We start from the raw sequence: 14,512 nt of genomic DNA on the forward strand, positions 1-14,512 counted from the left end.
CTCCAACTTCAAGAATTATTATTATATAAGAAGAAAAAACAACAAGTGAATTTTTATAGATGGAAAAACATTATGTGTTTTCGGCACCATAAAGGTTTATTTACCATTTTGATACGAAATACAGAAAAAATAGACATCAAATAAAAAATAAAAAAACCCCTGCCTTTCAATATAGTGTACATACATTATTTGATTTGGTGCCCACATTGAGGGAGATGTGAAAAAATATGTGATCGGCCATCTTGGACCGACTTTACTTCTCAACTAATGTACCTTTAAAAAAAACACAATATCAAAACGGGTTCATCTGTTGTGGGAATACGATGACACATACACATACACACTAACGTATGCAAATAGACGCACTGTGGGTGCGTAATACACACACACACACACATATACACACACACACACACGCACCCATACGCCATACGCATACACCCACACACACACTCACACACACACACACACACACACACACACACACACACACACACACACACATTTATATTTAATGAATTTCAACTTGATAACATTTCCGAACTATAAATAAATGTATTGACCAACCACACAACTCTGAATAAGATAACAACAGTGTAGAGTCTCTCTGCGTGCGAAGCGCGCGCGCACGTTATTTTTATTTAAGTGAGTGGTTCAAATAACGGTTTTAAACAAAACTTGTGATTTATTTGTGATTCAACTTTGAAATTGTTAAGGCGTTAAAAAAAGGAGAAATTTAACATTAAAATTTACTGCACATCAATGTAGGTATCTACTTTATAATACTAAGTTTAATATTACAAGTATTCATGAGTACATTCTATAAGCGCCGAAACGCCGAGGTGTGTAGTTTGTACTTAAAATGACTTGTTTTTATTTTCATTGACAAACCTAAAAAAAAAAGGAAAACTAATTTTGCTATTTAGGGTTTCACTTATCGTTCATATAACGATAAGTGAAACCCTAAATAGCAAAATTAGTATTTTGTTTAAATGCAGCTTTAGTATTAAATTTATTACTTGTATTATCACAATAATAAAAGTAAAAAAAAAAAATATTGAGAAGATTGCGGTTGATGTAAATATTAGAGAAAAAAAAAATAATTTTGTTTTGTTTTTGAAGTCGAAGAACAATTTAACCAATTAAATAATATTGAGGTACGGAACCCTCAAAGTCGAAATTTAATTCTCACTTTTCTGGTTTATTTGGTATTATCCCATGTTTGGCCTTGTAGCTTAGAGTAAATGGAACGGGACTCTTCAGGAGTAATCATGAAGAGTACCTTTTGATTAAACACAGTTATCAGTTGTTATGATGCGCTTCCCTACGAAAATACAGATATGCCTGTTAAGGTACTCGTAAAAACATTTAACAACTTCAAGTTTAATAAACTAGCCGGGTGCAAACATACTGAACGTTCCGTCCATTGGGAGGAAACAATACCTATTATTAATCGGCTAACATTTAAAATTATAAAATTAATAGAATTATAGCTCTTTTGTTATGGTCAGTGTAACTAAGTTTATTTGAGAACTATAAATTATAAAAAAAATCTATCTTTTTATTTTTCCTAAATTTCCAAAAAAAGTTATATATAAGGGATTAACCCAGTTATTAAAGTATACAGAAATACATTTAAATAAGAAAAAAAAAAAAATTGCTAACATACGTCCTTTATAACTATTTTTATACAGAGAGAGTCATACACTTGCCTAGGTTTACCGCATTTATTTTTCAACGAGAATAGGAATGACTGATTTTCCGACTTTTATCATAACTTGTGCTGTTGTGCCATAAACCTTTGTACCAAATTACATATATATATAGATTATAAGTATGTAAGCCTCTAGGGGATATACAGATTTTATTTGTTTGTTTGTAAAATTTTATATAGAAAAAGTAACAAAATAACAGTAAAAAAAACAACGTTTTAATGATGAAAAAGAAACTTATATGCCTTGAACCTCATTTTGAGATTTTAGTTCACCGGGATGGACTTTCAGATGAAAATACGCTTTGAAAAGCTCTATATTTTCAATGAATTTAAAATAGGTAAGCATTTCACAGAAAGAAGAGACCATTGACTTTATTATTTAGTACGACAGCTTAAACTATGAAATAAGAGAAAGTTTTTTCCCTCCAGACAATCTTTTGGCCTTTTTACGAAACTAAGTTCCATTTTTGTTTTAGATGAAATCGATTATAGTTTTGCTGGCGGTAATTTGTTGTATAGCAGTTGTCCGTGGAGCACATTTACATAAATATGAAGAAAAAAATATCGATAACAAACATATTCAGGATCATTTTAATAGTCCAATGAGACACAACCGTAGACGGCGTCAGCCTAGGTATAATGACCGCCATAATAATTATGGCGATAATTCTATTAAACAGAGAAAATACTACGACCGAAGAGATGATCTTAATGATTATGAACAAGAAAGAGATTACAGCCGAAGAAATTATTTACAGAGAAGAGATTACGACCCAAGAGATGAAGATAATGTTTCTGAACAGAGGACAGATTACGGCCGAAGAGATGATTATCGTCGCCAGTCAGAAACATTTTCTAAGATATTGGATAAATTGGATGAAATTCTCTTCTATATGAAAATGTCTCAGACCCTTCCACCTCCATCGCCGCCTCCACCACCACCTCAAGTGATATTCATAAATGTGCCTCATTGCAACGACAACACCATACAGACTGAAACTGAAACTGAAACTCGATTTTTAGGGCGAAATTGGGGAAAGGTCGTGAGCGATGGTTCAAGGCCTATAAACTTCAACATAATAAAATCAGATGAGCCTCCGGTTATTCCACCCCCAGTCGAACACGGAACCATTCAAGCTGGGGTAAGAAAAGCACAATTTTTATAATAAGATAGCCACAGAACAATATAATAAGATAATTATATTGTTCTGTGGCTCATCACCATAGCATTTTGGTAAGATTACTGACAAGGGCCAATATAAGAACGAATCTACATAACCTAGCACACCTATATACCTATTGTTCATTTGTGTTTTTTTGCAATCATTTCATTCTTTATCACTATCTATACTATCTATCTATTTTAAAATTGAAATTATGTAATCGTATCAAAATTTACCAATTTCAATTTAGCCTATATAGCTTAGGTTAGAATGTAGCCTTTTCATTATGTATATTCAATAATAAATTAACGAGGTACCTAGTAGTAGGTTTGTACATTTTTATGATGGTATGTACAGTATTTTAATTTTATTAGTTAATATTATGATTATAATATATTTGCTACATCAATCTTATTATAGGCACTATGCGCAGTTGCATTCTTGACTTGATAAGATTAATTAATGTTTACCATTATTTTAACAGTGTTCACAAGGCATGTCCAAATGTAAAGGCAACATCAAGAATATAAAACATCGAAGAGTACAGCCAGAAAAAGTACCTCATAATGAAAGTCATTTGGGTGTGCACCTTGCACAGGCCATATCCCAGACGGGACACGGTCCAGAACCGTTAAGTTTGCCGGCCGTTCAACCCATCCTATACCGGCCCGGTTCCGTGCGTAGTCCGGGTACAAAACTATTTATGTTTGATCCGAGATCCCGATCGTGGTGTAAATAATAATTCTGAAATAGTGGTCATATTATTTTATATTAACGAAACCAAAGACTATTTAATTTCTCAACTCTTATTATAGGTAGATCTAAAAGAGCTTTGCTTTAGCTTACGCATAAATAGAATTTTCGCTTGTGCATACCGAGATGATGTTTTAATGGATGTCACCGGGTTTACACTTTGCTAAGTAGCAAGTGATATAAACAATCGACTTACTAGAAACGGTCATAAATTAGTGATATCAGCAAATCGTCATTGGAAAGTACAGAAAACCTTTGTGGGGCTGCGTATATGCTTTTATAACATGCTACCTACATGCTCCATAAGTTTAAATAATGTTTAAAAACACATTTAATACAACGAGGTTACTATACTATTGAAGAATTTCTTAATGACAAGGTTGCCTGGAAGAAAGCCGCTCCTCTTTCATCTAACACAAGATAGAACAAAGATTGTTAAATTGTAAAAAGATGTCGGAGAAGATCAACTGCTGAGTTTCTTGCCGGCTTCTTCTCGGTAGAATCTGCCTTCCGAACCGATGGTAGAGTCACCACAAACAGACATACTTGACGTTTCAAAAGTGCTTATATTTGGCCTACTTGAAATAAATGAATTTTGAATTTGAATCTTGAATGCGAGTAAGTTTGAAGTATATAGTAAAATGATAGTGTAACGGACAAGCTTGAGACCTAACGCGACTAATGAGTGTGAAATAAATTACTTACTTCATAAAATAATTGCAAGTATACAGTTTTGCTTTTGACAAATGCATAGTAAAGCACGGTACGATCGTTATAACTGTTACGACCTCCCTGGCGTAGTGGTGAGCGCTTTGTTTTACAAGTGGGTGGTCTCGGGTTCGAATCCCAGCGGGGGCAATTTATAATTTCTGAATTTTCTTTCATCTGGTCCGGTGGGAGGCTTCGGCCGTGGCTAGTCCATCCTACCGACAAAGAAGAGCTGCCAAGCGATTTAGTGTTCCGATAAGAAGCCGCGTAGAAACCAAAGGGTTTAATTTAAATGTCATTCCTCAAACAGGTTAGCCCGCTATCATCTTAGACTGCATACCGTCAGGTGAGATTGCAGTTAAGGTCTTATTTTAAGTGGAATGAAAAAACGGTGGCTATCGCCTATCGGTAAATACGCGATATTTTATGGACTTATATGCAATGTCGGTAATAATGAGTATAGATATAAAAAGATTAGGATTTCAACCAATATTTTATATTTGATTTACGTAACACTTAAAAAAAAACCCTAGTCCTGATCGCTGTTTGTCTTCACACTATACATCGACACTGACATTTTGAACTTTCAAAATTTACTAAACACAAAAAAACGATTCAACAAAACATAAAAAGTACTAAACACAAAAAAAAAAAACAAAGAATACATTAGTTTAAATAACAATACGTTTATTATACGAATATTCTTATTTTTAGTATATGCCCTACTTTTTTCTACCGTTACACCAAATCTCCTTCGAGAGGATAGGATTTCTCCCCACTGCCTAGGGTCACTGGTAGAGATCACATAAAGAGATAATTTCACACTTTTGTTGTTTATGATTATATTACTTCTTTAAGTATTCAATAAAAATAAATAAAAAAAACACTCGTTTACTACCTGAACACCGAGTGTAAAAAAAGTGGAGTTCACTTTTAACGTATGGACCGTATAAAATGACAGATAATATTTAAGTTAACATACTGCTAACATAAGCTAAAATGTGAAGTTGAGGCATGAACAGGATGTTTTTGAACCTGTTTTCTCAATTCAATAAGACGTTAGCGCTGCGCATATAAATAGTTTTTTTAGATGCACTGAGCTTTATTTCTGCTTATATTTCTGCTTACGCATGTTCACGAAACAACTTTTCTGCATTTATTATTCCTTTCCCGACCCTGTGTATCGACCGGCTTTTTGGGTCGATACAATGATTATTCATCCTAATGTCAGACATGCTACTACTCCATTTTGGTACGTAAGGTCATGCAAATGAATATAAATTTAATTAACAACCTTTAATAAATATTTTTAAATACTTAATTCTGTTTTTTATTGTATATGTTCTTTCTTGTACTTTATAAAACTGTGTTGTTATTCTATAAAAAAATAATTTTAAGGTGGTGGGCATTCACAATCATCAGCGGCTTGAACCTTAGCCTATTTGCATTCAAAAGGCTGTCTTACAAATGATGTGAAGTTATAAGCAGGGTGGTTATTTGAAATGGCGTGTACGTGCCGTATCATTGCGTTGCGTTGTAACTACAGAAAAATTACAAAACAAAGAGAATTGCCCTCAAATTTTAATAAATTCCAACATACTGAAACATAGATTTTAAAAAGATGCCCTAAAATCAGAAAACACATGGCTAGTTTGGATAAATACTTTTTTATTTAATTTTTAACTCATTGATCCTACTTTATTTATCAAACAAAAGGTTACAGTACATGTCAGAAATCGAAAAAAATACTATTACCAAACCTACATTCCATAAGAAATCCACACATTCAGTTCGCAAAAAAATAATGTTCATTGATGCAGGATAAATTAATATTCGATTTATCTCATAGAGTCATCTGAAACGTTCTTAATTGTTTCAGTTGTATATTCATGATTACAGTTTATCTATTGTTCAATTAATATAATATTATTCAACAAATAAACATATCGTTTCCACCCTGTTAAGTATACAGGGTAGAAACATGTCTAATTTTACTACGGATATCTTAGGTTATTATTACATTTGAATAACTAAGTACTAATGTAATACATAAACTAACTGTGTAAGTTACTTAAAAGAATTATTGTACTATTCATGGTGGCATAGTAAAAAATAAAATGTACAACTACAGGTTTATTTTGATGAATTATATAATAAGTCAACACATTTCTTCTAAATAATGTATATTAATGTATGTACATTAATATTTATGAGTCATAAAAATATTTTTCTAAAAAAATTATAATGACCAGTTCCACGTAAATAAATATCAGTTACTTACACAACAAGTCCAGTTGTTCGTCTAGGAGGTTTTATTTATTTTTGGTTATTTTTCTCTATTTCTTTCTAATCGCAACCCATTCTTAACAGCTTTTCGTTTTATTTGCCTATAATATTATAACTAATAGTTACTTAGTTACTATGTAACATACAGTTTATGCCTCATATTTTAAAACGTTATTTGAGGTTGTGTGTTGTAAATAATCTGGTGGGTATGATTATTATGTATTATATATCGTATATAGAGAACAATTTAATTTGAAGAAACGTATCGATTATGACGAGTCCTCTTGGGCCTATAAATCGTGCTACTTTCCATAAAAAATAATCTTGCTTTTCAAATATACTAGAAATAAGAGATTAAAAAAGGAAGGAATACTTTATGGCCTATTTTATTTTATTCCTTACTTATTTATTTAAAATAATATTTTCCATTCATTATCTTTTCTGTTTAAAACGAAAATTATGGATAAAAATTGATAAATTAAAGGTAATGGTCTATTAAAACTATCCAGCCAGGAAGGTAAAATTGGAAGAAGTTGCCTTTCCAATCTAAATAAAACGTATTTAGAGTAATGAAGACGCTGAAGATATTCGATCTTAATACTTGGCATGAAGATCTAAGATGTTTAGCAGTACTGTTCGCAAACATTTCAATGCAGTTAATAGATTACAATTTAAATTCTAAAACTAGCAATCAAGAATAAGCCCAGAATATTCTGCTCGTAAGTTTGGTCAGATGAGGTGGGCGGGACCGAAACAGCTTCAGTATTTTTTATTACTGGTTAGAAAATATGTCTGCATATTAAACAGTGGCGTGTGGTCTAGTAGCAGCACCGAATATCACTTAAATTGAAGTTGATAAGCATTGCTTACTCAAGTCAGAAAATGTAAGTTTTTAAGATAGATCAAATAGAAAACCTTCGAAGGTTTGAGGGAAAGTTTATCATCTAGGGGTCACTAAAAGAGATATCTAACCGACTCTCAACTTGTCTTGTTTTTTGTACTATTTTGTAATGAAATAACTATTTTTGTAGCGGGGCCCAGAAAGGTTATTTAATCGTGTATTTACAATCATTTGTTACAGATTAGTCCCGTACCTACGTCCTCGGATTTAGGACCTTGCAAGGCTGCTACACTCGTATGTTGTCAGTATCCCAGGAACCAGATTGAGGAGTGCTTTACACTATACGGTTGCGAGGAATTGTATAATAAAGATAACCGTGACTCTTGTGATGCAAAAGTGGTTGAAGACGTTGTTAGAAAGTTTGCTAAAGCATACGCACCTATTAATAAGCAATGACGTATGTCAAACCTATAAGTTGTAAGTAACTACCTTGTAGACGCCCGCAACTTTGATAGCGTGATTTCCTTAAATTAAGATTTAATTTTAAAAAAGCGATGTGCTAGTATAATGAATTTGATAACATCGAGCAATTGGCTTGGCTTGGCTGCAATTGATTGCAAAGTATATATATCACTATTTCGCTGACAAAGTTCCGCACGTCTTCTGCCAGTTCCCTTAATAATTTATGTGATTATGTGCACCCAATTGGGACAATTGATCGTAGTTAAGCGAATATGATCCAAACAACATTGAGGCAGTTTTGAGAAATTTAGGGGCCTTAGAAAGAAACGCAGTATAATGTCTGAATACTTTTGTAGTATTTTTGCAGTGTGAAAAAAATATTTATTTGTAAAAATAAATGTGAAAAAAAATCTATTTTGAAAATGTCTTGATACTACGTCAACGTGAGTTGGATCCTCTTCGTTTAACTACATCTGATTATATGTTATTTAAAGCGGTTGAAACGCTATTAATCAAGCAGAACCGTTTTTCGTTCTTAAAAGTAACCAAATATGTCCGTAACCAAAATACACACTATATATTCTGTGCTAAATTTCGTTTCGACCGAACAAACAAACAAATCAATAAATACCGTTTCGCATTTCTAATATTAATATAGATTATGGATTGTGCATTAAAACAAGCAGTGCGTTGCGATATCTTTCATGCCTCTGATCAAAAAATAAGCGATAATAGGTGGTCGTAATTATTATGATTGATGTTATTTAAGGCCACAACATTTGCTGTCAGACAAACTCAAAATATATCTTTAGCTTTATAACATTTAATATATTTAGTAAAGATAACGTAGGACAAAAATAGGTGATTGAAGTTTGTATGAAATTCGCTATTACCCTGAGCAGCGAGCAGCACGAATTACTTGCTATTCCTTAAAGCTAGTTATTCTTATATGTTATATTTTATTAAAATGCATTCTTACATTTCAGAACGGGTGACGCAAACTTATTTAGTTGCTGGGACTTATATAACATACTTAACGTAATTTAAGTATTCGCTTCAGCCGTGAAACCGGAGAGATGCGGTCCTGAGAGATTCAAATACTACAACGTTGTAAACTATAACGTTTGAAAAACTATAACGTTTAAAACGTTTGAATATTGAATTAGTTACTATATTAATAGATTATGTTCCTCGCAATAGTAGTCGTTTTGAAGATTCATTGATACTCGACCGACCTTCGATTAGGAGTGTACTGTTAACGAAAAAACTTCGTTCGCTGTAGTGTTGCCACACAGAGCCAACTACTTTTTTATGCAATGTATATTAATAGATATAAATGGTAACATTTTGATTGTTTTACAGTATTATTTCTGTTACATTTATAAATATGTTACTAATCCTTTTTTATACACAGTGTTAAAACCCCTTACCTGTAACTGTTACAGTAGTTTAAGTCGCTGTTGTTATGGATATTGGTTACGTTTAGTTTTTAGCTTATTTCCTTGAAATTTTAAGGAAATTGACTCTCATCATAAATGCCATTATATTAGCTGACAATACGGAATATCACATTGTTTAGCGAGAATACGTTAACACATTTATTAATAAAGAGTTAAAAAGAAAAAGAAGCTGACATCCATGTGATATGTTTAGCTAATGGTCAAAAGTATTATATTTTGGCCAGATAGGTAATGTTTATCATTTTCACTAGTAGTGCGTTTGAGGCTCCTATTATTATAACTGTGAAAGTTAGTTTATTGGTTTATTACTTGACCCCTCTGTAACTTTCGCACTCGTAACTCGTAACTTTCGTGTAATAAAAAAAAATGGATACAGCGCCCTTGCTAAAATATTATTATTTTAAAATGTCAGTTTCTTTGACAGGCTTTAAATTGGGGGAATTAAAAGGACATCAAGTCCTTTTAGTTAGATTTAAGGATTATTAGTCTGAAACAAACACGTCGAAATTATTAAAATAATACTGCAGTATCTAAGCTCCATTACTTTTACATAATAGGAGGTTCGTAGGAGTCGTGTTATTTAATATTATATATAGCGCATGTAATACCTTTAATATAATTTATTATACCTACTTTGTTTGCCGCGTAAGTTTCGATTGTATACGTGTCTGCCCCCTACGTGGTAAGATGTTCATCTCGGACGTAAAGTAGGATTTTGGGGGGCTAAAAAGTGTTATATTACTCTATGATAGTAGTAGCCTTTTTGTTGTATACCTACTAATGGCAATTTTTAATTGTTCCTAGTCTTCTTATATTTACATTTATTATTATTACTTTTATATTAATACACTACGCTTAGTTATTATAAAAATCAAACCTTATGATTGTGTGCAATTTATTTATTTATAAAAAAATTGTTATTATCTATACTAATACTATAAAGAGGAAAGATTTTTTTGCTTGTTTGTACCCAATAGACTCCGAAAGTACTGCACCGATTTTAACCATTTCTTCACTAATAGAAAGCTCAATTATCCGGACGTAATTATAGCTATAATTTATTTTGAAAGAAATGGACATCCTTAAGAAAATTCCAATAATAAAACCCTAAGTAGCAATATTTTGCCTATAAAATTCATTACTTGGCTTGCACTGAGAAAAATATTGGTGATACATTAAAATTATGTACTATATTATTGCAGTAATCTTTATTACCTACAAAAGAATCCGTGAATACATAGATAATATTATATCTAACTATTGTAAAGACACAGTAGCTGCTTGTGTGATAAAAACTTAAAATTTTTTCGCCGGTAGAAACTAAAGTGGGATACATTTGTATCGCAGTATGAATTCTTATTAAAATAAATAGTTTTATCATGAAAGTAAAATATGGAGTATTTTACCGCTTTATAAAGAAAGCAAACATTTAAGAAGTTATCTCGAGATTTAAAAAGTTAAGTATTATTTAAACAAAGTTATATGTAAACAAAACAGTTATTTTTAGAGCTACACTTAATTTAATAAGTTCGTTTTATAACTACGTCTCATTTTTTAAACAAGAATACACACCTTAAAGTATCTTTAGAACTACACCTAAATTGCCTGTTTTTTAAAGAATACGTATTATTTGAGGAGTACGATGTTGTCTTTTAATTTAAAGATAATTTATATTCGTTGATATATATTTGTTGTTGCTGCTGCTGACAGCTGACATCGACGTACTCTAAATTCTCATTTTAACCTCCAAATTGGGTCCTATTCATTTACAGACTCCAGCTAACGCGCAATCGTAATTTGTTCTGTGCTGCTACTGCCACACATCTCTCAAATTCGAATTAAAATTCTAAATTCATTTATTTCAAGTAAGCCTAGTAAGAATAAAGAACTTTTGAAATGTCAAGTCAGTCTGTTTGTAGTGACTCTTCCACCGGTTCGGGAGGCAGAAGAAACGGATTCCAAGAAACTCAGCAGATTGCTCTTTTCAGTATCATTCATACCGTTTACAATCTTTAGAATTTTTCTATTTTGTGAGAGATGAGAGAGTAGTTAGGGCTTCGGCCTCAAAATTCACAATGAACATCTAACTCTTCGGAGTTATGTACTTTTTCAAATATAAATCTAAATAAAACTTGAATATAAATCTAAATAAAACTTTTTACACTGAAGCAAAGCATCGTGAGAACACCTGCATGCCTGAGAGTTTTCCATGATGTTTCCAAGCAGCCTGGTCGTTAAGAAATTCATCAAACGTACGGTGATCACTTAACTTCACTTCGCATGCTAGTTTCCTTTATAAAAAAGCTATGGGTGAAACTCAATGAAAGGCTTGGAAAAATTAAATCAGAATAGGCCTTTCGACATGAACAACCTACCGAGCCATTATAATGTAGCCCGGGCAGACATAATAAAACAACAAAACAGGGATCAGGTTTGTAGCTGGTTTGCTTTTTCTTTTTTGGTTTGGTTTATGGTGGGATCATTAAGAAACATAATAGGCTGAAGAAACACTTTTGGTATGGGTGCAAGGTACTTTAATTAATTTTCAAATAGAAGAAGAGGACTAAGACTGACATTACAAGGACAGAAATGACGGATGCATTTTAAAAACATTTATCCAATGTTGGTTTTTTGTTAAATATTGCTAGACCGATTTTGATGAATGATTTTTTGGTATTTCTACCAAAGGGGTTAATCCAATTTATAACAAAATAGTACCGGTATTCCTACCAGCCAGGTCAGAAGCTTAGTATTTTAACGTGTCCTTCATCCTTCACTTTTGTATATCATGTAAAAGAACTAGCTTGCATCCTTCTAGCTATCTTTGTGACAAATTTCGTCAAGATTGGTTCTATGATTAACACCGAAAGGTAATAATCAATCTACTTAATCAAAAACCTTGAAATGGCAGATAGGATTTAGCAGTGTTTTTCTTATCTACACGAAAGAGTAGGTAAAGGATAATACCAAACTCTATTTCTTATCCAATCTACCCTATCGATCGTTTTATATTATTATTTTCACTTTTTGGCAAAGTTGAACTTGTATACAACCAATGCAATAAATATTTGCCGGGATCAAGGAAAACGTTAGGTTGTATACCTTTATGCAAGTAATGTCTGCGCCATTTTTCCTTAAGATCTGTGCATTTCAGATCATAGGTGATAAATTAACAAACAAACGAACAAACGAACTTATAACATTGGTATTGATAGAGAAAAGTCAATTTATCCATTTCCGCCAGGTCTGTGCGGAGCGAATGCGATATGCTAGTTAGATATGCAATGCAGTTAATTAGAGGGGCAAGGAATAATTGAGAGACGTGAAGTGGAGTCCCTCGCTCACATTCTGAGTACCATCCCGAGCGTACATTCCCGAGCTTCAACGAGCATAGTATGCAAAACTTTAATGCTTAGTAATAGAACCTTTTCATCCGAACTACGTTAAGGTAAAACTGCTTTGAATGCTAGGTTTGCTTCACGGTAGGGGTCTTGCTACCATTGCGTAAAGCAATAACTTTTATTATGTGCTACCCGTTTACCTTTCCCAAGACTTGCTTAAATGAAAAATGTGATTTGCTGTCACTAAGGAAACTGTATATTTTTTACCCACCAGATACAAAGAGAATTGATAGATGCCCAATTCCACCAATTTTATTCTGGCGTATATATATATATATATATATATATAATTATTAATAATATTGTTAATGTTTACTTTGTTTTTAGGACGTGAATATATGTCAACGAGGAGGAAGCGAAATGATCTGTAATTAAAATTTACTATACTTTTCAGCGTTGATTTTAAATCATCGCCTAAAATAAATATTATTTTGACTCTGATCACGAGACAGAACATCGCGATCTGCAGCTAAAATACTAAGCACTGGGGCAACGACGCAGTTACGTGTACGTGTATTCCGCTACAAGTTAGCCCTTGACTGCAATCTCACATGGTGGGAAGTGATGATGCAGTCTAAGAGAACAGCGGGCTAGCTTTTTGTGGTTATGGTATTTGCCCCTGCCAGAAAACGAACCCGGGACCTCCTACCTAAATTCATAGCGCTAACCGTTGCGCCACGGAGGTTGGTTTCAATGGTTTCCTTCAGCGTGAAGTAAGTTATATTTGAATCGCTTATATTCAAATGAAAAACTGTGTGACTTAGAAATACAACGGAACAATGGCCTAAAAATATCGAGTAATTTTAAATTTAGAGCCGCGGTTTTAGTATTATCAAAATTAAGCTTATTTTGCTATACTCCGCGAAAAGCAGGAGAATCTGTGTGGTGTAATTTATAATTTCTTCAATCCTTATACTCCACACCAAACGGATCTTCGGCAATATACCCTCTACGCACGTTTCGCTCCGAAACCGGAGCATCCTCAGGAGATGTTGACTTTACAATGAATAATTGTTAAGTGAAAAATTCGCCAAATGTGTCGCCTTTTATACCTTTATGACCGCGGTTTTAGCTTTTAGTAGATTATAACGCTTCAGCATTTATTTTTACGATAATATTTACTGACGTCACTGTACCTCTGTGACGCCAGAATAAAATTGATCATTCTAAACTTCGAAATCATTAGCAGCTTAGCTAGCACTCTTGACGAACCGATACTAAAAACGAAAAAGGTAAAGCAAGGCATTTGCGACTCTAAAGAGAGTTACACTGAATCAATTTTATTTTAGCGTTATCGTGTTTCGATACTAAAGGTACTTGAGATTATTTAGCATACCGACCTATACAATGCCGTATTTGCATTCTAGAAGCCAATAACAAAAGGTGGGCACGTATTCGTATTTATAAATTAATTATCATAGTTCGCTTCCTCATAAGTGCAGACCATCTTAAACACGTCATCACATGAGTCAGATGACATAGTGGATTCGCTAATGAGTTAAAAGCTGAAACAGGATAAGAAATAAAGGCCATATCTTTTTAATTTAACTGAGTGAGTGCTTGTAGTTTCACATAAGGTCAAAACGACAATGTCGGGGCCGACATGAGATCCCAAGTAGTTGCTTAACTATATGGCCTGACCAGATTAGCTATTTGGACTTGTGTAGATAAAATCTTAACCAACCTTTTTTACGTTACAGTTTTTGTATGGTACTTTAATAACC

General features: G+C 32.9%; 1 protein-coding gene across 2 annotated transcripts; it reads left to right on the forward strand.

The window, feature by feature from the left end:
* The first annotated feature begins 604 nt into the window (after positions 1 to 604).
* LOC120626396 lies at positions 605 to 10,240 on the forward strand. Of its 2 annotated transcripts, XM_039893919.1 has the most exons (4): positions 605 to 764; positions 2,191 to 2,856; positions 7,706 to 7,942; positions 8,914 to 10,240. In XM_039893919.1, the coding sequence occupies exons 2-3, from the start codon at positions 2,191 to 2,193 to the stop codon at positions 7,919 to 7,921; spliced, it is 882 nt and encodes a 293-aa protein (XP_039749853.1). In that variant the 5' UTR covers positions 605 to 764; the 3' UTR covers positions 7,922 to 7,942; positions 8,914 to 10,240. The 2 variants fall into 2 exon arrangements, with proteins under 2 accessions (XP_039749853.1, XP_039749851.1); XM_039893917.1 differs by lacking the exons at positions 7,706 to 7,942; positions 8,914 to 10,240 and adding an exon at positions 3,362 to 3,860.
* Positions 10,241 to 14,512: the final 4,272 nt, after the last annotated feature.

The sequence above is a fragment of the Pararge aegeria genome, chromosome 9 (genome assembly GCF_905163445.1).
Source record: "Pararge aegeria chromosome 9, ilParAegt1.1, whole genome shotgun sequence".
NCBI classification, from domain to species: domain Eukaryota; kingdom Metazoa; phylum Arthropoda; class Insecta; order Lepidoptera; family Nymphalidae; genus Pararge; species Pararge aegeria.

Bases quoted from the DNA above. Each gene is read 5' to 3' on its own strand.
- LOC120626396 (XM_039893917.1), top strand. From the start codon at position 2,191: ATGAAATCGATTATAGTTTTGCTGGCGGTAATTTGTTGTATAGCAGTT. The intron at 2,857-3,361 runs GTAAGAAAAGCA...TTATTTTAACAG, and splicing joins ACGGAACCATTCAAGCTGGG to TGTTCACAAGGCATGTCCAA.